This window comes from Mobula hypostoma, chromosome 13, assembly GCF_963921235.1.
Source record: "Mobula hypostoma chromosome 13, sMobHyp1.1, whole genome shotgun sequence".
NCBI classification, from domain to species: domain Eukaryota; kingdom Metazoa; phylum Chordata; class Chondrichthyes; order Myliobatiformes; family Myliobatidae; genus Mobula; species Mobula hypostoma.
This window is the reverse complement of record NC_086109.1, coordinates 70,587,853-70,612,093: the sequence shown is the minus strand read 5'-3', so window position 1 is coordinate 70,612,093 and position 24,241 is coordinate 70,587,853. Positions and strand designations below refer to the sequence as shown.

Here is a 24,241-nt window from a genome sequence, read left to right as displayed (position 1 = left end):
TTACTTCAATTCAGTAAAAATCAAATACCTCTGGACGTCAAAGACAAACATGTTAACATTCTTGACAGGTGGCAGATCTTCAGCAACCCCTCTCACTGCCTCCCCACCATAACACTCCAACATTGCTCCTGACAAACCTTATCATGAATATTCCTGGACTACCTTTCACAAGAATTTGTTGCCATCCAGGTTTCATGACCCAAGAAGAGGGCAGTAGTTTTGGTCCAATGTATCAGGCCAGGGTACACATGAAGGGCTTCAAGTAGCCATTCCAAGCAGTTGGTCTGAGTTGCCCATGATATCTAGGACCATAGATCCCTAATATACAGTAGCATCAAAAATTGGTATCAGTAATTTCATTTTTTCTGTAGAATCTGATGTAATTATTCTGATTATTCTGAGATATAAAAAAAGTGGAAATGCTCTGCTAAATTCAAGCTAGTGCACATGATCAGAAGGCTCTAGAAAAAATATCTTCTCCATTTCAGTGTATTGCCATGGATGTGTTTGCTGGTGACATTGGGCCTAATGTTGGAAGAAAGTATTCCAAGAGCTAATTTTTGTGACCCATAAACTCAAAATTACTGAGCAATGTTTCTGAATATGTTCGAGGGATGTTTATTTTTTCTAAATTCTTGCCCATGTTGAATGCGGGCAAAGTTACAGTAAGCTGATGGACACTAAAAATGTCTAAGAATCTGAAACAGGAAAGGAAACTGGGACTGAGGTCAAAGTATATGCAAAACCAATATGTCTGGAACATGTCATTTGATGATTCCAAGATGTATAAAGAGTACAAAAAAGATGAATAGCACAAAAAGTCCATATGTTAAACAAACTGGAGGATAAGGAGAAGCCCCAGAAACATATACTGGAGCATCTGGTAAAATGGAGAAACCGATCCAGCTGGATTGAAGTCAATGTTGAACACTTAAAATGTGGTTCGTGTTTAAAACGCCAAACATTTTCTTTGATATTTACTGCTTCTTTTCCCAATAGTGATAGCATCTATTTACATTCTAATATATGCCAAGAGGATGCATTGAGTTTCTTATTGTGTGTTCACTAAGGATTTAAACAGATTTTCATTGATCTAAAGAAAGAGATAGAAAGTGACTCAAACTGTTTTATAATAAAGCTACTACTACGTTTTACATAATTATACAAGACAAATAATTTTGTTAGTTTATATTGAAGAGCCAAATCAAATAGGTTCCTATGTAGGTTTTGAAATGTTGAATATTATTCATATTATGTAAGAAATCTCCATAGAAGCAAATTGCGCTTAAACTATTATTTTAGTTACAAATTACAGCATGAGCAAGGATGTTCTCTCAATGAATTATCAACTGATACCTTTTTACTTAGCTTTGCTCCTAATGGGATTCCAATAAAGCTACTCACGATAAGTTGTCAGGTTGCATCTTCTTGTGTGCTTACAGCTGCAAACCATAGGAAATGCAACCTAAATCAAAGTGTACAAAATATGGTTAGTGCTGATATAGAATAATCATTGCTATCTGCACATGCCCCGAGCCCCAGTTTTTACTACACCCCAATTATGCAAAGGTGCTCTTTGATATTAAAATATTGAATTATATTTTCAACTGATTTCAATGGGACATGTAACCATAGCCATTTCAATTTTTGCTTATGTGCTCAAATCATAAATAAATATGATTTACTGCAGCAAATAGCAACTACTTTAAAAACTTTTATATCCTTCACCATTGCAAATTAGTAAACACAATGATGCATTTTACATGTAATATAATTATTTCAGAAGTTATAAAGTAATTGAATGTTTGACTATAAATTAAATACTTACGTCTTTGTTGCACGGCAATTGTGAACTAACCTGCTATATCACCTACTAATGCACTTGGGAAATTTACTGGATACTTAATGCTCATGGATTTTGCAGATGCATGCACTTAAGTATGGTCAGGAAGGTGTTTTGTCTGTGGTTTGATCTCTGATTATAGGCATGTCAACACACCTCAAATTTGGCATCACTATAACAGTTATTTCTAATATAGAAAAGGGACAAGAATGATAATCAGAATATCCCATGAGTGTAAGTTCCAAACTGAAATTCATTAACTTTAAGAGGAGTATATATTAAATCAGATGCCTCTAACAATGGGACAGATTGACATAACCCCCATCTTGCCTAGATAAGCCAGGAATGTGAATTTCACAAGTACAATATCCTCTAATGTTCTGCCTAAGTGTACAATATTATATAGAAACTGACTCAGATTGATGAGAAAACCTGATGTTGGGCAGAAAGTTGGCAGTTACCATAGGCAAAACACATGGGATTGTCATTATTACTAACAGACAAATATTTGATGAAATTAGTTAAAATCTATGAGGATTTTAGGAAAATAAAGTTAATATTTTAATCAAGCATCAGGCAAACTAGAAAGGCCAAGATTTTCACCTCAGCATTGGACAGAAAATACTGAATTCTTTTATGTAATGAATTAGTTTGAAAGATAAGTGTTTATTTTATAGATTCTATTGTTTCGAAGTGTCATGGCTCGTTGCAAGATAACTGAGACAATAAATTCAAGAAAGAAATCTTTGTTTTCGGGAATCAGTAGATGCTGGACACAGCAGGAAAGTGCCGATGAATTAAAAGATCAGTCATGGTCTTATTGAATATTGATGCAAGTAAGAAGGGCCGAATGGCTTTCTATTCCCTCAAGTTGTTATGCTTCTCCCCATTCTTCGTAAAAAAAACAGATTTGCGAATTTGAGAATTTAATGACGGCAAAAGAGATACGTGCTTGAAGTTTAAATGAAACATGGTCAAAATGATTTTGACATACACATTGTTCATTTCGCAATGAAGTCTCAGATTCCTTGATAATGAATAAAAGTACTGTTAATTCACCTTCTCTGTTACATAATTGTGTGCCAGTTTTACAGCCACAGATATTGCATTTATTCATGGCATTCTGTTAAGAAATAAAGCTCCACGTTCCAAGATATATCACATTTTCTTTTGCAATTGATATTCCAAACATGAGATATTTTCTTCTGTACAATCGAAATGTGGGTATACACGATGCGCACAGAAATAGTTTGAGGTAAAATCGCGTGGTAGATGCAACTGCTGTTTAACTTTGCCTACTTTCCACCAACCCGCGTCTATACACGTTAACACAAAAGTTATGTGTTTTCATTCAAAACTGAAGAGCTGAAACAAAACGACCTTAATGTTGAAAACAGCAGTTTCCAACATACACACACACACACACACACACACACACACACACACACACACACACACACACACACACATACACACACACACACACACACACACACACACACACACACACAAATACTATCTGTCAATGAATCAAAACTGTTCGCAAAATTCATAACGCAACTATATTAAGATAACTTTTATATTTCCGGCAGGTCATGTATTCATCAAGTGACTGAAGCCTGGAGCGTCCCCTTCTCAAACGTCCCAACTCGATCGCGCTTAAATATCAGATGGCAATCACTAAACAATTCTAATTACTTTAAAATATCAAAATGCACGAGGTACAGGAAATATGATCTGGACCTGAGCTAGAAATTCTGAGACAGATACCTGGGTGAACGGTTAAAGGAGCTGTGAAGAAGGTGACAGCTACTTCAGTGAAACATCGATTATTTCAATGTATATGCAAAGTTGTTCTTCTGCTATACACTTTACCGCCGGCTTTTATTGTGGTCCCTAAACTCTTGGCATGAAGGATATGTTATACCTTCTCCTTACAGCTATTTCCATGACTGAAGAAGGAGGTAGTTAAACAGTACACGCATTTCTGTCAGCTGCTATTGATCATAAATCAAAGATCTGAATAATGTTCTCTTGGAATTAAGGGGTGAGCATAATATTTCAAATAAAGCAATGCAAGACGGGAGTTGGGGGGGGGGAGTAGGAGCTGTTTATCCATTAGACATAAATGCAAAGTTTGCCCAAAATAAAAGCCGAATGGAACCACGTTGAAATATAAATGCTTTAATTGTCTTACGAAGCTGATTCGTGCACAACATAATTTCAGATTTTGGAGAGAGAGAAAAAAATACCAATTAAATCCAGTATCTGAGGACTGGAGATGTTTGATAACTAAAATCTTCATCAGCAATTTATCTTCCTGGAGCATAAATTTACTGCAAAGCTGTGCTTTCATAGCTCTGACGAGTCCTATTAATCTTCTTCACCAAGTTTTCGATAGGAGTCTACAGCTATTTGTGCCATGTGATCCACTAACATCTGAATTGTCATCTAGAAGGGCAGAAGGGAGATTCCACACTAGCCTGCTTTTCGCGTACAGTTCGAAGGATTTCACAAATACACTCGGATATCAAACCTATTCAGTTCGAATTGAACAGTGCTTTCCTATCTCGCTCTCAATATCTTACTTAATATAAATTGCAATCATATGGGATCAATCTCTTAAGATTGGGAACTCACTGTTCACATCACTGCAGAAAAATATAAATCCTAAAGTTATCACTCGATGTCGTGAAAACGACGATCATCCACTATACATTTGAGAACAAATATAATAATTTTTCATGAATTGTAATGATTATGTAGATGCAGGATTTCGGCGAACAATCGCATTCAGTGGAATCAAGTTATCATTGGAGTATAAAGAAGGTTGAGGTGTAGTGGGGAGGGTTGCAGTGGGGGCTTGCTTGCATCCGGACGTGAGAGATTACAGAAAACCCAGGCCATTATCTTGTAAAGAGCAAAACTGAATCTTTCTTCATGGAGATACAAACAAAAATCTGTATTTACCAGAATATTGTTCCAGTTGCTCATAATGTGTAGTAGGATATGTCCAGAATCCTTTCTGTGAGGTAATTTGAAATATATTTTGAATATAGAAATTGAACACAAATTAAAAAAAAATCATTTTGGACTTAGAGTTCGGAAAATGAAGGACACAGAAGCTGCATTACGCCGAATTATGTAGAAAGCATCACAGACATAATGAATTTGATCGTTAAGTGGTAACCGGATAGCGAGCAGTCATTTTATGGAGATAGAGAATCAGAGAGTAACCCTATTGCAATGTCACGGCACAGCAGAGTCAAACTTATCTCCTACTATTATCACCCTTACAAACTACATCCACTTTGGTTGTAAAGAGAAGAGGGAAGGGGAAAGGAAGAGATAGAAAAATGCTGGCGTTCTGCCTAAAGAGAAATCATTGAAACAAATTAATCCTTCGCCGGTTAAATTGACATGGCAATCCATCATCAGAGAGCCAGCCTCTGAAAGCAATCTACTGGCTGCGTGTTCTCAGATTGGCCCTGGGGGCACAGAGACAGATAGGGAAGGTGAGGGGTGGGGGAGGGAGTGTAACCTGCACCTTTAAATGAACAACAAAGTGTTTATGGAAGGAATGTTAAAACACACACACGCACGCATAAGAAACGTAAAAAGTTAAAGCATCCAAGTCGGTGATTAATGGAAGTTAAAACGAGTAGTGATTTGACTGTTCAGCAAAAAATTCAAAGCAGACAGCAGGTGAAAACTGGCACTGCCTTCTCACTACACCTTAAATAAACAATATGACTCTTTGGTTAAAAATATGGCACTATCCAGATCCAGATTAGTAAAATAAAATCAAAAAACTAGACTTTAAAATACAGCACAATATAAGAATGGCGAAATCGTGTCTTAAGATAATAATGAAACACCTAGCTATCATTGACATGAAAAGAGATGCAGAAAGGAACAGAAAGTCTCACTGATTAACTAATAACTGGATGGGATAATCACTGCAATCGGCAGAACGGCAGCTTCGTGCAGAATGGGGAGCTGGGGTAAAAGGGAGATTTAAATTCTATTTCACTAATGTCTGACCTCTCAGTTAAAACAATCTTGCATTTTGGAAAAGTTGCGTAAGGGATCGCTGAAAGCAGGAGATAGAGAAGTTGTGTGGTACAAGGCTATCCGGGGGATTCACGTTAAAAAATCCTTACCAATATATTAAGAGAAAACACTGCAAAAACCTGGCGTTTCCCCAATAATTAAAGTGGACAGTGACAAATTGGTTTACATCGGTAACACAAATCGTGTCTGCACTAGTTTAGAAGCAACTAAGAAAAAAAGGTTTTACAGGAGGTTTTTTTTTAAGTTTATTATATTGATTTTCGCAATGCCTGGTACCATTGTCAAGACATGAGCAGCATGCATATGCATTCACTGGACAAATAAACTTCTTAATAAATCCTATTTTCTCCTTTTTCCCATGATTATTTTATGTCCTCAGAATATCCATCACTTTGCTAAACAAACTTTCACTTTCTTCCGCCGCAAATCATCTTCCTGACAATCCCCGTTGACAGCTCTTGTTTACTGTTTGTTTCTTTTGTCTCTGTGTATCGATCAGATTTCCTTGCTACCTTTCAGCATCATTTACGGTGTAACGTAATTGAGTTCAAAGTGCATCGCGAGTTTGTTCGGATGAATTTATGCATTCGGCATGGGCATGAATTAAGAAAATCACACATGTTACCAATTTTTTGTCCTGGTGTGAAGGTTTTAAGAAAGCAGGTTCTTAATGGCACACAATAAAGGCAGAGGGAGGGATGGTGGACTACTTTTGAGAAGAGGGTTTCTTGTAAATTCAATTTTTACAAATATAATGCAGCTAAAACTAAGTAACTTTAACAACTTGGGATTTTCCAAGATCTCATGCACAATAAACTAATACCAAAATTTCATTACAAGATCACCATTCAGTGTGAAACGTATCAGTTAATCCCATATTTTCTGATATCTCCACAATGCACCATACCTCAGAGAAGTTTAACACGAAAGACCAGCAATGGTTCTCTACCTTGTATCCAGTTATACATCAATCAGATTCTAGTAATATTCTCCTTTACTCTAAATCTTTCCGCCCAGCTTTCAAACTTGATCAGATTTTTTTTTAGCATGTTCATTAGCCTAGTTAATCTTTGTTATCTTGGGTCTGTAAGGGTTAATCAGGGCAGCAGCGTGAGGCCCGGGGTCAGAGGTGCCCATCCTAGTCTTGGCGCGGGACTTTGCTGGAAGGTGAGGGAAAACGCATATTCTCTCTCACACAAACGCACACACCATCATCCTCTCCACCTGCAGCTTGCAGTTTATCTCCAGGGAGTGCAAAACAGGAGATGACACTCTGCAAATCGCTAATTAGACTTCCCAGATACCTCGGGATGCGGTTTGCCTTTTCGCTTCTATGTAGCTATACAGCTAAATATAGATGGAATCTCAATTTATTTAAAATGTTAGCTAGCTTTGCTTCAGCATTTATGTAGTTGGTGTGTGTGTGTGTGATTCTGTTTACATCAATGTTGTGACACTTAGTATTTATCCGGGGAATGCATTGGAATGTACGGGTATGCTGTATTCATGTAGTGGTATGTACTGAGTATTATGTGTCCGTCCCGTTCGTTTTATAACGACACCTGAGACAAATACTGTTGATGTCCAATTGCTTGAGCCTGCCGCAGATGTCTCAGCCCTCGACACCTCTTAAATTCCCCATTCCATAATTCTGCAGTACAGCCTTATTGTTTCCCCTTGGTCTTGCACTTACCCCACCGTCCGAAATCGCTTTCTAATCAGTGTCTATTGATTTCCGTACCTCTTTTTATCCTGTTATCCCCACATCTGAGACATGCCTTTAAAACCTCTCTTTAGAAACAATGATTTACCCCTTTGCTCCGTTCTCACCAGCGAAAAACAATCGATATGCCGTGTTATTTGTGTGTGATCAGTAAATATTTAGTGTGGTGACATCTTCAGCTTCCCTCCCAATCGATACAAGACCCAATAGGCGGCGTGTTGTAATCTGTAGACAACTACTGTCTGCTGTACTCTATGGTGTACCTTTCAAGCCTTTTTCTTTCTTTCTGCTCCTCTGTTAAGATCAATTTCTTCTTGCCTCAACCTCTGAGTCACGCCAGTAACCCTTCGGTGCGACACGATATATAATAAGCTGGTTGTCTTGTTATCGTCAACTTTCCAGTCACAAAACTGGATGAATCGTATTACAGCTACACTGTACATTGCTGCTTATTAGCTTTATCCCGCGCCTATTGGTGCTGATCCGAATTTTATTGGCGCCATACACTCGAAGGACCATATATCCACCAATAAATAAATTGTGCGGTATCCATTTCTAACAATATTATATTTTACTATAATTAATTGGTAAGTTTTTTTAGTATTGAAAATTGCAGAAACAACAAAGTTCGCACATTTGCCATTATCTTCATTGCTAAAGATGAACTTAGAAATTGAAGATGCGTTTTTTATATCCAGTGCAGGGCTGTTAATAATTTTATTCATTGTCAAGCAGTCCGGCGCGTTCTATCTTTGGCAATTAGGTCACAATATTATATTCTAACATGTTGCGCATCCTTCTCTGGACTTAACACTGTTAACTTTAAATAAAGTATTCACTCAGTGTGGTCAACATAATTATGACTTAAACAACCCATTTTATAAAAATAAGAACAAGCCGAGCTTCTCGTTAAAAACAATAATGTTTAACGTAGTAATCGGCCTCATTCCAATCCAACCACAAGACTTTTAAGAAATTCGGAGCTACACATATATATCTGACAGTTAGTCATACAGACATTAAACACCTTGAAAAAAACAGCGCTCACATATCAACAATTAAAGCTTAGTGTTACATATTAGCGAAAAGATTTATAGTCATGCATTTAAATAGTTCGCCTTCGTTTGACAATTTTACTTATAAATGTCTTCCTTTTGACTAGAAGGTTTTATATATATAAAGACCTGTACTGTTAGTATATGTTATTGTTAGTATGTAGTGTCCAGTAGAAATGTCTGTTTAGGTTCTGATATCTATTGTGCCATTGGAAATGGCTGTATGGAAAAGTGGTGGAGCGGCTAATACTGGCAAGATTTGGAAGTGCACATGTACTTAATGATTTAATTGCAGCAGATTCCAGCCACCCCAGAATCTGGAGGGTGAGCAGTATTTAGCTGCAATCAGGCCAGAAATGTTGCACAAGATTTTTCTCTTGAAAGAACGCCTATGTGTCCATTGAAGGGCGCTGATCCGAAAAGACAGAGGGGACAAATAAAAATCGATCTGAAGCGACCCTGGCCGTCCTTTTCACACGATTCACACACAATCCCCTCTCAACTCTGCCAAGACAAAGGCCTGGGGCTGGAGGGATTCTCCACCAGCTACAGATACCCTTTTGGAAAATGCGGAGATAAATTTACACCGGGCACAAACTACATTCTACATCAGCAGATCATCTCAAACCTCAAAGAAATATTTGCTCTTCTTCAAAGCGTAGATAGGGGCGGGGTAAGGTGTTATGCTTTTGGAGGATGGATCACTTTTGTACCCTGAGTCTGAAACAATTTTATACATGAAACAGAAGACAAATAAATAAGTTGTCTGAACTCCAGTAACCGCAGAAATCAGCCATTCTTGGCAGTGGTTAGAAGGGGTGATGAGGGGCTGAGTAACTTAATAATTTAACTTAATTATTTATTCTCTTCTCTCCTGGCTGGACTAACATAGACGCAGTGTACTTCTGGTTTGCAACTAATGCACGCATTCTGCACTGTTTTCTGTACTTTTGGCCTTCCATCACTACCAACTCCCCCCACCCCTCCACCACCACCACCTCCGCCCTCACACCACCACCCCCCCAAAAAAAATCTATTTATTGGAAACTTTTATTAAAAGCGTAGAACTGACCGGAGCAAAGGGGCGAAGTTGCGCAGGGCAGGGTATTACTCGCTCGGGGGTTTAAAAGGCGCGGATCGCATTCCACCGCACTTTCCGTCAGCTCGGCGATATCGATAGGCCCATAAAGTTAACCATAAGACTGGGCGAAAGTTAAATTGCAAATCGAAAGTACTTCCCTGGTTTCTGAATATTTATATCAGCCTCTCGCTCTCGCAAAAGACTATCTTTTATCAGTTTACACTATCGGTCGAGCAAACAGATGACGGTCGATGAAATGAATGATTCTCTTCAATAGGCAAATAGATCAGGTGAGGAGGAGACGAGCCCTCCTTCAGTTCACCTGCCAGAGAAAAAAAGAGATTCATCTCACTCAGTAGTTTCCAACTCGGTTCCGCCAAGATTCACAACTTCCTGTGTCCAGCGGAGACTCGAACCCTTCACGATGCAAATAATTTCGGACACTGAACAAAGACAATTGCAAGCAATGATGTTTGGTATGTTTTTAATAAATATACGTATATATACTTTTGTTTACTTAATCGAGGGAAAATACGTTTTTTCTTGATCAAAACATTATCGTTCTTAAACACCTGTATTAGTTAATCTATATTATTTTGACACGAAGCAGGTTTTGAATTTCAACACATGCTCTACTTTGTAGCCTATTGAATATCTGTTAAAACAATTAAAGTTTAGCTTTAATTATTTCTAGATTTAATGGGGGAAATCATTAAATCAAGCTCGGGTTCTCGTTCTGATTATTTTGATAATCTACTGCTCAGTTCTTACGTTCCGGTTAGTTATGTACGTGTTTCCAAATGTATTAGCGATCACCGGTCGGGAATTCAATCGAACCGTGAATGGGCTGCGGCATCGCAAGATAGTGTAATATTGCGGAATATGCAGCACAATCATCAAAAATAAACATATTCGCCAACCCCTAAATAAAGCCAAGGTACCTAGAACCTTTTTAAAGCGATTGCCGGTCGAATGCGCAGAAACCCAAAGCCTCTGTCCCGTATCTGGCTGCCGTATCTTCACTGTTTCAATGAATTAGATATGTTTTTCATTCAATGCTAAATTGCTGTGAAATAGTGCTTTGATTTACAACGCTGGATATCGCCGGCAAGCTCATTTAAATAAAAACTTTTGTTTTTTTTAAATAAGAAAACAGCCAGAATCGCTGCAAATGAGCGAGTAAACGTTGCTACAATCAACAGATTTAATTTGAACTGTGTATTAGAAATTGGTACTCACCACTTTTATCTAGATCCAGACACTCATCTGATGATTTTTGTGGGCAAAATATGTATTTATTTATTTGAGGGATGAAGCAGCCGGTTTCGGTTTGGCTTTACTGCTTTAGATGGACCGTTTTAGAGGGAGGGGGTCTATTAGCAATCGGTTGTTTTGGAAAAAGACCAATTCCAGGCACTTAAATCAACCCAAGCGTCCAGGCAGTTCTAGAAAAAACAAAGCGACGGAGATCACGCAGTCCCGCTCAGCAACGTCCGAGTCAATTAGAGAAAAATCCTAAAGAATTAATCATATTAAAGGTACAGAAGTTTTTTTTCGGGGTATAAAGGACGCGTTGTGAGCGAGGAGGCGCCGTGATCCCTTTGAATGGCTTTTCTGCTACGGAGTTCTACAGCGACACTCCATACGCTAGGTGGCAGCCAGATACTGTACAAGATTTTGACAAATTCTCCAGCATATGCTGCGATTTAGCACTGTAAATTTTTCAGAAGCCCGCTGCACTGACAGCTCCCGGCGGTTATCAAAGTGCCACAAGTCACCGCTTAAAAACTGCAATGACTTTGAGATCACCGGGACACAATGGGAACCACTTTCCCTATTCATTGTGTTGAAATGTAGTGAGAGAGAAAGAAACGGCGAATTCACAGGGAACTCAAATTCAATAGATCTAGCTGGTTATCAACTGGGAAGTAAGTGGCATCTAGTTCGTGTTATAAATAGGTTTCAATGGGCATGCCATAGTTGGCATAGAACACAATATTAATTTACCAAATCCTATACACCTACATCCTTTGGAAGCTATTTAAGCTCCGACTGATTAGTTTCTGATTGTACCTCTGCTTGGTTCCGAAGCAACTCAAACTTACTTTTGAAATTATCACGAAGTTAATCTTACTATCTGTCATTAAAAAATTAAAACAGCGGCTCAAATTTGCTCCAGAAAATACACGTTTCAAACTTTTGCCTGCAACTCTTAAAAAAGGCTTTTAGCAACCCGCACCCATGGCAAGATATGTGTGATATTGACACGTTGTTTAATTACTAACAAAAGATATTCATTTCATATTTCTCAAAACTACCCGTATATGGTATCTTGTCTGTTGAATAGCTGCTCAAATTAAATTAGGCTTTAGCCTAACTCATTTAAGCTGTTCAATTTAAATCTATGCGCATTTGTTTGTCTTTTTGTAACTTACAACATCTATTGCCTTAGATACTATACTGGTGATGTTGTTCCTTCTTTACTGAACAAAGTGAGGCAGTTCCTGTGCGACTGCATTGTGGAGTAGGCATTACAAGGAAAAAGAGTTTATTTACATCCAAGTAAACATATATGTTACATATTTTAATCATTTCTTTTAATTGTAAGGACACTGCTAAGAAACTATACCCACAAATTATGTACATTCGAATAGATTTCTGAATGAAGGTCAGCAAAGCACAGAGGGAAAATATTGTCTTCTTCGAAGTAACGGTATTTAAGGTACTACCCATTGGACTTCAAAGTGACACCTGTTTAACACAATGTTTCATGTTTTGTGTAATATCATTCAACGGGTATGATTTTATATTTTATATATTAACTGCGTAATAATACAATCATCAGTAGGCGTGAGAACATCTAAATATTCCCGACTGCGCATATTATCAAATTTGAAAGCATTTATCAAATGTACAAGATGCATCTAAGATGCGCTTTAAAGCGCGTATGTATTAAATGATAGACTTTTTGTTAAAATACCGTGAAATGTGCAGTTGCAATTCAGCGCGAGCGGATTCTTAATAGCACGCAGCTTCCTACAATAATGTATTTTTTTCTTCATACACACTAATTCAATTGCAAGTACTTATTTAGCATACTATAAGAATTTCGCAAAGTATTAATTGCTGCTACTAAATGTACAATAGGACCGACCTCTCCAAAAGCATTGAATTTACGTGTCTGTATATTTCTCACGACAACATTTGTCAATTCTGCCTTGTTGAAATGTCAGTTTTCTAGTTAATTTTAGTAACACTGCCAGCAGAATAACCCACCCAGCCTAGAGTGACCCTTAAATATAATGTGGTATAAATGGAGATGTCTCCCTTCCAAAGCAAATGCATGATGCATTGAAATCCATTATTATACAGGGACAAGGGAGTAAGTCTTATCGGAGCAAACTATGCTCCAAAGAATCGTCCGTCCACCAAGGTTCGAGCATTTTGATGCATATCTGCATATCCTTATGAATATAGCAGGCTTCCTATAAGTTTCAATGTATCTAACTAGCCAGTTATACACATACTTCACAGGCTTTTTTCACCTTTTAGTATTTCAAAGTAAACGCGTTTTATCCGAATTAATAATGGTTCATCTGATGAATAAGACCCTCTCGAGTATTCATAGCTTTTCTACGGCTAGATACCTTGTGGAAAGCACAGAAACAATCATTCCCCATAAACTAGCCGTAGCTGATTTCTGACATTATTTTACTTTGTTGTATTTGGACGCTTTCATTAAAAATTCTTCATAATCCTCGCTAACATTATGATGTCCCAATTAACACAATAGCATCGCCGCTGATGTTGAGCTATTCTTCATCATCAACTTGTTTTAGATAAAACTAACGCGTTTTTTAAAATTTCGTATTGATGAATCTTTGATTTTTCAGGAAAATGCTTTTCCCAGAAGCTATCAAAATTATATACACATATTAGATATATTGTAAACTCTGGTGTAGAGTCTTCAATAATGTTGAATATACTCTTCATATAACAAAATTCTCCTTCTACAAGACACGTTTGTATAAATAATTTTAATTGGGATTGTTCAGTGTTTGTTGTTGTGTGCGCTTGGTGAGTATTTTCTTCCATATTATTTATTAGATTATTTCATATTATCTATATATTAATTGTATCTATATATGGCTCATTTGTTGTAGTTGCATTTATAAAATCTACAGTTACCTATCGCTACCCATCCTTTAAGATTTTTTTAAATTCAAAAAGTAAAGGTGGTGTGGGGGAGAAATAAAAAAACTTATTTTTCGAAGTAGACTCTGCGCATGGATTTAATGTAAATTTGTTGCCGGCCAGGATGTGCTAGATAATAAGTAAGGTGCCTATCCAATGCGGTGCAGGGGGCGGGCCAGATGTCCCAGCCCCTCGAACCTAAAGCTCTGACCAGTCGCCTTTGATTGTCAGTCGCCAGCAGCCGCCGCTTGGCTCCGTCACTCGGCAGCGCCATATAAGGAAAGCATCTCCATAGAAACGTGTCAGTTTCAATAGTCGTGTCAAAGTTCACTATATACAGCCATCCGCGCAGATTTCCCCTTTCAGAAAAATTACTCCGCAAGCCCGCTCGTTCAAATCGGATTCACTTCCATCCCCCTTTTGCATATTTGATCAGTTTGATTCTCTCTCTCTTCCTTTTTTTTGCCTCCTCTCGCATGAGAGAGGTTCTATAGCTCTCCCTTTTTCACGACGTCGACTCTTTTTTTGTAGTCTCTTTTGCTGGCGAGTTGTTGACTCTCATCGTGTGTATGTGCAGTTCCAGCACTACCAGTACGGCGGAGAATTTATGATCAGTTGATGGTCGGGCACTTCTACTCCGGATCGTGCATCTGCCTTCAGGAGTCGATCATTTTTTTTGTTTTCAATCTTTAACCTTTCGTCCCCCTTCTTCCTTTCTTGATGGGTTTCCTGAATGGCTGACTGCGTGTTGCCCTGGTCCTGGCCCCCCGACACTCGCCTCTTCTCTGCCGATCGGGTTTGAACTGCTGCACTCTCTTTCTCTCTCTCTCTCTCTCTCTCTCTCTCTCTCTCTCTCTCTCTCTCTCTCTCTCTCTCTCTCTCTCTCTCTCTCTCTTTCTCTCTCTCTCTCTCTCTCTCTCTCTCTCTCTCTCTCTCTCTCTCTCTCTCTCTCTCTCTCTCTCTCTCTCTCTCTCTCTCTCTCTCTCTCTCTCTCTCTCTCTCTTTCTTTCTCTCTGTATTTTTTTGGTCGGCTAATCGACTCTCCTTCCTTCATTTTCCTGATTTGCCGATTCAAAAGACCTTTTTTTTCGCTGCCTGATAACACTCTGCCCGAGATATGGCAATGGTAGTTAGTACGTGGCGAGACCCGCAGGACGACGTGGCCGGAGCGCAGGGCACACAGCCACCCCCGCCTCAGCAAGGACCGCAACAGCCTTCTGGAGCACCCCTTACCCCGCAGACCCCGGGCCAGCCGGGAGCCCCGGGCACCCCGGCCCAGTCCAACCAACAGCAAGGCGAGAAGCAGCAGCAGCATATCGAGTGTGTGGTGTGCGGGGATAAATCGAGCGGCAAACACTACGGCCAGTTCACCTGCGAGGGCTGCAAGAGTTTCTTTAAAAGAAGTGTGCGCAGAAACTTGACGTACACATGTCGTGCCAACAGGAACTGCCCCATAGACCAACACCACCGCAATCAGTGTCAGTACTGTCGCCTGAAAAAATGCCTCAAAGTCGGCATGAGACGGGAAGGTATTGAGAATTCATTTATTTCAAATGTTTGATCCGATCTAACCACAAACCCCCACTTCCATCTAGCAAAAAAATACTAAACAGCGCTTGATTAATTCTATAAAGTTAAAATGGGCTATCATGCATGCATATTGCAATCATTTGCTATCGCCTGTCTTTACAGTTTATGGTTGAAAAAAAAGTCCTTTAAGTGTTCTTATAAATGTTATTTTTTTTTGCTTTCACTTTGTATGTGTATGTGTTTGTGTGTGTGTTTGTGTGTGAAAGAGAAAGAGAGAGAGAGAGAACTGTGTGGGGGAGAGAGTGCTCGAAAATTGCAAGTTGTAGATTAACCATAGAAAGCGTGTTTTGATTGTAATCTAATTTGAAAAATGTGTTATGTTACACATGAAACTTCACATGAAAAGAGAGGAGGGTGCTAATAATGCTCTGTGCAAGTTGGAGCAGTTGCAGAGTAAAGTCCAGATAGGAAAATAAATCAGTCATTGTAAAATATTTAATCAGTTTTTACACGCTTTAGGGAAATGACATAGCAAAATTGCATTACAGTGCTTGGCTTAACATATGCAGTTGTGGTTTACAATATGCAGCATTATACTGTAGCATGGGTGAGATTTATATAAAAATGATAGTGTCTGCGGCAGCTCATGTTTTTTTTTGTAAATAGCTAGGAGTATGTATTGTGTGCAAACTGTCTGAAAATGTGGTAAGATTCAGGTTTCAATATCTGTAGTCTGTTCTTTTCGCACTGCAGCAGTCCAAAGGGGAAGAATGCCACCTACACAACCGACTCCAGGCCAGTTCGCCTTGACAAACGGAGACCCACTCAACTGCCATTCCTATTTATCGGGATATATCTCCCTGTTACTGCGGGCCGAGCCCTACCCGACCTCCCGCTACGGCAGCCAGTGCATGCAACCGAACAATATCATGGGCATTGAAAACATTTGTGAACTGGCCGCTCGGCTGCTCTTCAGCGCCGTGGAATGGGCGAGGAATATCCCTTTCTTCCCGGATCTGCAGATCACAGACCAGGTAGCCCTGCTAAGGCTGACCTGGAGTGAGTTGTTTGTTCTGAACGCTGCCCAGTGCTCCATGCCTCTTCATGTGGCTCCTCTCTTGGCCGCCGCCGGGCTCCATGCGTCTCCTATGTCTGCAGACAGGGTCGTTGCGTTCATGGATCACATAAGGATCTTCCAGGAACAGGTCGAAAAACTCAAGGCTTTGCACGTCGATTCGGCAGAGTACAGCTGCTTAAAGGCCATTGTCCTCTTTACTTCAGGTAAGCAAATATTCACATCAAAATATGGCTGATCTGTAATCATGAACAGCCATGATATCAGATCAGAATGGAGATTCGGGAAAATGTTCAGCTCTACTTTCAGTGTACTTAGCGTACTGTCATGTACGCTCCATATAATGTATTTTAATATTGAAATAGCTGAAAAGTCTTAATGCTTTAGCAAAATACAAGTTTTTAATTATGATGAAAGCACTTATTCAGCATTTAAACCATTTGTAGTGGTTCATGTCATGGACAGTTAATGCTTATTTTTCAACGTTTTGCAAAGCGATATATATCTTTTTCACAATGTGTGAATATAGATCTGAAAGGAGAGTAAATTATAATTATTTTTTCCATTTGTCATATTTTACAAAGTGAGTCAATTTCCTTCATGTAATGCTCAGAATTGCTGAATTTAAGTTATAGTAATAACACAACCGTTCTTTTAGGGCTGTTATTAAGCTTTCAGCGATTGATATCAGGAATTTGAAAATTCCAGTTTATGTGGGAAAGCTGTTCACAAGCCCTTCCTTGTTGTGTCAGAGTGATCTGGGTATCTAGAGGACTCTCTGGACCCCTTCCAGTGCTCCAGTCGTGACCCAAACTTCCTTTTTTTATATTATTACTTCACACATAAAACGATGCTTTTCCAAAATGTCTTTTTTGTTAACCGAGCTAATCAAATTAAAGTGAGCATTTAGTTAGAGAAAAACAATATCCAGGCTACTGAGCTTAAGTGAGGGTGACGTTTTGTGTGTTTGCTTTAAGTTATCACATGCCAGTTTTTATGAAGTAGTATTTTTCTTAGTCTTTTTTTAATACTTGAATTACTAACCGACTTGGAAACACTTTTAAATGTTATGCGGTTTATTTTGTTTGTTCAGTCTACTTGATCCTACTCAACCAAGAACAATCGATGACATTACCATAGCAGTTAATTTATTACTATTTGTAAAATGTCAGGCCTTGTGTGCAGCGAAGCAAACTCACTGTTTTGTGAGCACTTTGGTGATACATGCTGATAAAATAAAAGCATATATATACACGTGTAAATATATACGCTGTTCGTCAGTGTAAGTTAAATCTGGTTTAAGTTTACAAACGCTAAAAAAAAGTATTCTGTAAATTGTGGTTGTGAATGGTTGCTGTATCTGTGCTTTGTGTTTTCTTTGATGCCTGTAATAATATGCGTCTGCTGGGCTGGGTTTGCAGCATTGCAAGATGCAATGGCTAGGTCAGGTCATAACCTATGCTTTCTAATTAAAGGTCCCATGCAAGTATGAGTGTAATGTATTTAATCCTACACTTTTTCTAATATATTTCTTTTTTTCGCTCTTTCCTTTGTGCCCTCTTTCCTTAATGAAGATGCTTGCGGTTTGTCTGATGTGGCCCATATAGAAAGCTTACAGGAGAAATCGCAATGTGCTCTGGAGGAGTATGTGCGCAGCCAGTACCCGAACCAACCGACCCGTTTTGGGAAGCTTTTACTTCGTCTCCCTTCTCTTCGCACCGTCTCATCTTCTGTCATCGAGCAATTATTCTTCGTCCGTTTGGTAGGTAAAACCCCCATAGAAACCCTGATCCGTGATATGTTACTATCCGGGAGCAGCTTCAACTGGCCTTACATGTCGATTCAATAAATAGGAGGGGAAAAGGCAAGTGACATTATTTTGCAAATTCCTTCTGTAAGGAAGGAATTAAAAGGCTGTTACAAGTTTACCTATGTGACACAAAAAAAAATTGAAGAGAGGGAAGAATAAAAAGGACTGTGGATTTCAATGACTGTACACGAACTTAAAAAACGCATTCAAAAACTCTCCTGTGTCGTTCAGAACAACTTGCTACTTATCATTTTGTAACAAAAGGAAATTAGTCTTTTATTTTGGTTTATTTTGTAAACTTTTGAGAAATATCGATATAAAGATAAGTGCATTTAAACAAGAATTTCAAAATTAGGAGGAAAGAAAAATAACATTTTCCAAATTATTATAAATTGTCCGGTGTCTATGTATCTATAGCTGTTTTGTATTTTTCCTGGTTTCAAACCAGTCTCCTCTGTGATTCTCTACTAATAATTTTGATATAACCATTGCTTCTTATCAGATACGGTGTATCACGTAAATATGTTCTGCAAGAATTAAAACTGAATCCGCTAAAATGTTAGATGAAAGGGGTTTTTGACAGAAATGCAACTTAATGCTGGAAGCGCACTTATAGTGTTAACTCAAAAGACGTTTAATTTGGGGGAAATTGACTGCAGACCAATATTAAATGATACACACTTGTAATTTAAAAATCCATTGTTGAAAACTCGTTAATATTGACATGTGGGGGTTGGGGCGGGAGTAGAATGTGGGTATATATCTGAAAGAAAAATATTTTATGTGTCCAAGACACAGTACAATTTTTTCATTAAATTTATGTGGCTCAATTTAGTTCCTATTGCAGTATAAAAACGTACGAGGCTCCAAAACACGCCCGTTTGTATATTTCCCACCCATTTGTCAGAATTATAAATCCTTCGCCCTTTTAAAGGAAAAAAATACCACAATTTCTTTTCTTGGATTCAGCATGGAACTCGATGTCGGCACTTACTATTTGACATGTGGTTAATTAAGTATCTGGAGTTTACAGTCGTGTATACAAGCTGAAGGGTTTTTTTTTTAAGTGCAAAATTTCTGTACTGTAAAAGTTATGATTGGATTGTTTGGTCAGTCTTGTGTGTTATATTCAAGAAAAAAATGAAAGTATTCGGAGATTATATTATTTGATATATGGAACTTCTCGCTGTTACAATTGTATGTTCACCCAAGGGAAAAAAAAATCTCATTACAATGGTCAAACATTGCAGTTTACTGGAGTCATTACAATTCGTGCATTATTTGTCTTACTTACTCGATATACCTGTATAGTTTACTGCCACAGTCTGTAGTAGTGGACAAACCACATGCTTTTTCAATGAAAGGATGTATCGTGGACTCATGCTGCTCCTTGCCTTTAAGTTTTAGCAATGACACCTTAAAGATACAGTCAAATGCCCCTATATGACAGCCGTACCCCTTCCTTTTAAAATTCAAAATGCCATGGGGATTTTGACCACCGACTCTTATTTAGTTCTAACTTAAGTGCCTGTGCAACCAATGTACATTAGACAGGTGTTAGGAAGCATGGATCATTATGTGTTTTAATGGTCAGGATTTTGTTTTGAAGCTTATTGTGTCTAAAGTTCACGCACAGAACACACTTAAACAAGCAATTGCTACTAGGAACAGTGTTGATTGTAAATAAAATATATTAAATGAGATTTATTCAAAAAAGTATGTCTGGAAAAATGTGGTTGCCAATTTTTGTTATTGGAAGATCTTCAAACGGAAGATGATGTGGCTGACGTTTGATGTGTAGCACTACAAGTGAGCCTGATTTTATGTATATAAATATAAATTCATTTGAATTTTTATATATGGGAATAGACTGTGAGAGCATGGCCACAGGTCGCTAACACATTTTACATTTGTTACATACATGTAAATGTTTGATTGTATAAAGGATATACATTTGGGCGAATGTTTGCCTTCAGTGCTCCCATATACCCGTGTTTAAAGGCAAAACACACACACACAAAAGCAAAAATTAAAAAAAAAACAGAGCGAGCTGGTTTGGGTTGGCCAAGCCATTTGTTCCGAGCTTTTCTGGTAGTGCTGCTACCCACACTGCAGTGTGAAAACTTGCATTTTGTCCCTTTTTTAAAAAAAAATTAAAAAACTTTTTTTTTGTGTGTGGCTGTCCAGCCACGTTCTACATCATGTTGTGGTTGCACAAAAACAAAGAATCATTTTGTATAGTTGATGGAACAGTGATCTTTACCTGTTATAGAGACAGATCTGGACCAGAAATGATGTATGATTGTGATTATTAACACGTTTGCAGCTGACCCACGTTTTTTTTTACTTCAGGGTATTGCTACGCTGTTCTAACTTATAGATCGAGCCTTTTCAGATGTTTTTTATTGCAAGTAATATGTGTGTGGAGTTACTACGCCAGACTCCTGTTTGTGTTAGCTATTGTATACAGCGTTTTTGTTGTAAATTGTTCTTGGTATTAAATTATAATTTATGGCTTTGAATCAAAGTCTCTCCCTGTTTCATTCCCTATTTTCTTAACTTAAATATTGATAAATCGAAGCTTTCATCATAATAAACGATTCTGCATATAATCTGTACTAGGTACGAGCCTATATTGCCGTACAGTAAAGTTCCACTATTGGAAATTGCTGGATTAGATGGTCTGCATTCAGTTTAGATTAGTTTAAAAATAATAACATTCCTCTCCGTCGCATCCCCTCCACTCTAAAAAAGTTTCCCCTTTTCTCCTTGCGTTAGAACAATAACATTAACCCGGGGGTGAAACTGACAAAAGGGATTGAAATTGACGAGCTTGTCCTTTAACTGGCGAGATCTGAGGCCGTTGAAATATGGTGACGCTCCCCTGAAGTGTCCATTTTTTTCCTGCGGCCCTTTTTTTTTTATCTGATCTTACTTCGCATTTCTGTGCTAGGGGTTAAAAGAAACCAGCCAAACATGATCTGCAAGCTTGTACGGCTCCGGCGTGCCGCCCCTCCTCCCCCTCCCTCCCTCTCTCTCGCTCTCTCTCTCTCTCTCTCTCTCTCTCTCTCTCTCACTCACTCTCTCAAACACACACGCGCGCACACACACACACACACTCACTCACACACACACACACACTCACTCACACACACCCATGCAGCGAGTAAACGGAGGTGTGGGCAATGTGACTTCAGTCGGCGTGCTCAGTAACCCAAGTGATTTGCCTTTAACCGCTAATGACCAAACCTCGGTAATTCTGAGGGGTGGGGGCATATCAGATCATGTTTTACAATGCGGCCAGGCGATCTTTAAACATCAACAAAAAGCCTCATTAAGAGAATATAACTCAATATAACACCACCTGCACTGCATCAAATCCAGTGCGATTTCCAAAGGCTGCTTTAAAACGTAGGCGATGTTGTTACAACATGAAGTTTGGTGCATTCTTTCTCTGTTTGTCTTTAATGTATTTTGGGGAGGTGGCGGGGGTGGTGGTGGTGGGGGGGGGGGGTCGGATTGTATTTGTAATCGGAGATCGAGCGTGTGAAAGTATGCGTTCAGCCGGCTGGGTTTAGTGTCCTGTTAGCAACCCAACATGGCGTCGTGTAATATGCTGCCGTCTCCAGGCGAGTAGTAATAGGAAGCACATTTCAGCCCCCCTTTTCTACTTACGTTCAGAGCCGCTCTAATAAAACTATTAGCAGCAGCATTAGTGCATCGTATTTATAAAATATGCATATATTTACAATGTATATATGTATATTTGCGATCGTAACTGAGAGCGATCCAAAGGAGAAACTGAGAAGATTCGGGTCTGTTGCTGTAAGTGCAGTTGTTTTTTTTTTGCAAAAGACAGCCAGGTTTTGCCCCTTGCAGTCCTCGAGGTAACAAGGCCCAACGTTTCACGCGATCCTTTTGTGGTTTGATATTTAAATATGCAAAAATCAGCAGCCTCAATTCAATCTCAACTCACTTTAACTTATACAGAGAGGAGTGCTGGCTACACACAACCACAAAAACTATGATCCATATTTGCTTAGATAGTTGTCTCCTTAATGCTCTATTTACATTACCGCGTCCCATATAACGTACTTCTCACCTCTTCATTTATTTTTTAATTGCAAAGACCAAAAGGGTTAAATTCAATCCTGTGCAGCTCAGCTTAATGGCGCAATGACAAAGCCAAAAAGAAAAGGCACAAGTGATTAAACAAAGTTTGGATTCCCCGTGCCACCGACTTAAGGGAAATGCATTTACAGCCTTCGAGACGCAGACACGATCAGAATTCTAAACCCCTGCGAGCATTTATTTATTTAAACTGGGTTGAAAGTTGCTTCAGATGATCTCCCCCCCCCCTTTTTTCTCGAATTTCAAAGCCTCCCTACTGCGCTGTTGCCTAATTAATGGTGAAACGCAACTCAATCTAATTACTCAGTAATTTTAAAGCAGTTAAAACTGGGCGTTGGTTGTAACAGGATTCGAGTTGATGAAAGAAAGTTTACTTGAAATGTGTGTCTGTGTAGGCTCAATCAATATAAATGTATTAATTAAAAAAAGTGATCGCCAGAATATGCTTTAGAGATCAAGACTTTAAAAACAGTGGCGTTTATAAAACACGAAGGGCAATACAGACAGGATACATTGCAAAAATTCAGTTCCAAACATATAATCCAAAGCAAGATTTATTTTAATGTACCTTTAACGCAAAGATGATTGTCATTACACTCACAACCTCAAAGGGACTGAAATGCAATTTTGCAGCAATTTGTATCATGGTTCTAGGGGGCTGATTTTAGTTGACAACGCGTGTGCTGGGTTTGAACTCTATAATTTGCACTTATGTCCCCGTATTAGGATCGTACAGCGAACTAATGAGCTCTTGCTTAGCCGAATGTCACATTTATTTATTTTCCTCGGCTAGAAAGTTTCAGAAAGCGAAGAGCGTTTACACAGAAGTCCCACTTCTTCTTTATACAGAAACGAGTCCACGTATTTTTTTATGAAGGTTATTTTTCATAAACATAGGAAATGTCAACAAGAATGGCGCTAGATTTTACCTCTTTTTACACTTAGATCATGGAAGCATAATCAATAAAAGCGTCCAGTAATTAAGAAACTGTGCGCACACGCACACACACACACACACACACACGCGCGCGCGCACACACACACACACACACACGCACACACGCACACACACTCACACACACATTTTTGACTTCAGAGCAATTCGTGAAATATTAACGTGTCAAAAACAAAACATTATGAACAATGAGAGAATTATGAATATGTGGTGTTACAACAAGTGACAAACCTTACCACTGGCAACGGTTTAAAACATTTTGCACGAGTTTTATTTTTGTTTTCCATTTATTTCTCTGCAGAAGGTTGTCAAATTTAAACAGTTTTACCTTTTCAAAGAGAATAAATCTGACGACAAGAGAACTGTTACTAATTACACTGTTAATGAACAATCTATTCCCCTCTCTTTCTCTCTGTCTCTTCCTCTCTCTCTCTCTTTATCTCTCTCTCTCTCTCTCTCTCTCTCTCTCTCTCTCTCTCTCTCTCTCTCATACGCACGCTTGCACAATCACAGGTATTTTACTTTTTGTGAAATTCACATTCAGGTTCCTTTAATATACATGGTGAAAAATGTAAAGTGGATCGCGAAACGTATGTTGGATAATCCAGCTCTATGTGTTTTATCAAGGCACTTATAATTAGATATCTAAGGTGTGCGATTGAAAAAAATAGGCTGCTCTGCAAAGTAAAAGAACGACCCATTCCCATCTCTTGAATGCACATTTGTTTGATATGATGAAGCACTTTTTAAAGAAAGGTAACCAGATTACT

At 38.6% G+C, this 24,241-nt stretch overlaps 1 protein-coding gene and 1 long non-coding RNA gene across 6 annotated transcripts in view; one reads left to right on the top strand and one right to left on the bottom strand.

Moving 5' to 3' along the window:
* The window catches only part of LOC134355664 (uncharacterized), a 28,077-nt gene extending 16,699 nt beyond the window's left edge, over positions 1–11,378 (bottom strand). For both annotated transcript variants that reach the window (XR_010020146.1, XR_010020147.1), the window contains exons 1-3: positions 11,016–11,378; positions 9,768–10,219; positions 1,357–1,465 (exon numbers count right to left, since the gene is read on the bottom strand). This is a non-coding gene — a long non-coding RNA (uncharacterized LOC134355664). The remainder of the gene's footprint in view (positions 1–1,356; positions 1,466–9,767; positions 10,220–11,015) is intronic.
* LOC134355663 (COUP transcription factor 2) lies at positions 10,071–20,923 on the top strand. Of its 4 annotated transcripts, none has more exons than XM_063065918.1 (3): positions 10,071–10,252; positions 16,254–16,781; positions 18,150–20,922. In XM_063065918.1, the coding sequence occupies exons 1-3, from the start codon at positions 10,201–10,203 to the stop codon at positions 18,422–18,424; spliced, it is 855 nt and encodes a 284-aa protein (XP_062921988.1). In that variant the 5' UTR covers positions 10,071–10,200; the 3' UTR covers positions 18,425–20,922. The 4 variants fall into 4 exon arrangements, with proteins under 4 accessions (XP_062921988.1, XP_062921987.1, XP_062921984.1 ...); XM_063065917.1 differs by having other exon boundaries at positions 16,233–16,781; XM_063065914.1 differs by lacking the exon at positions 10,071–10,252 and adding an exon at positions 14,015–15,499 and having other exon boundaries at positions 16,233–16,781; positions 18,150–20,923.
* The last annotated feature ends 3,318 nt before the right edge of the window (positions 20,924–24,241 follow it).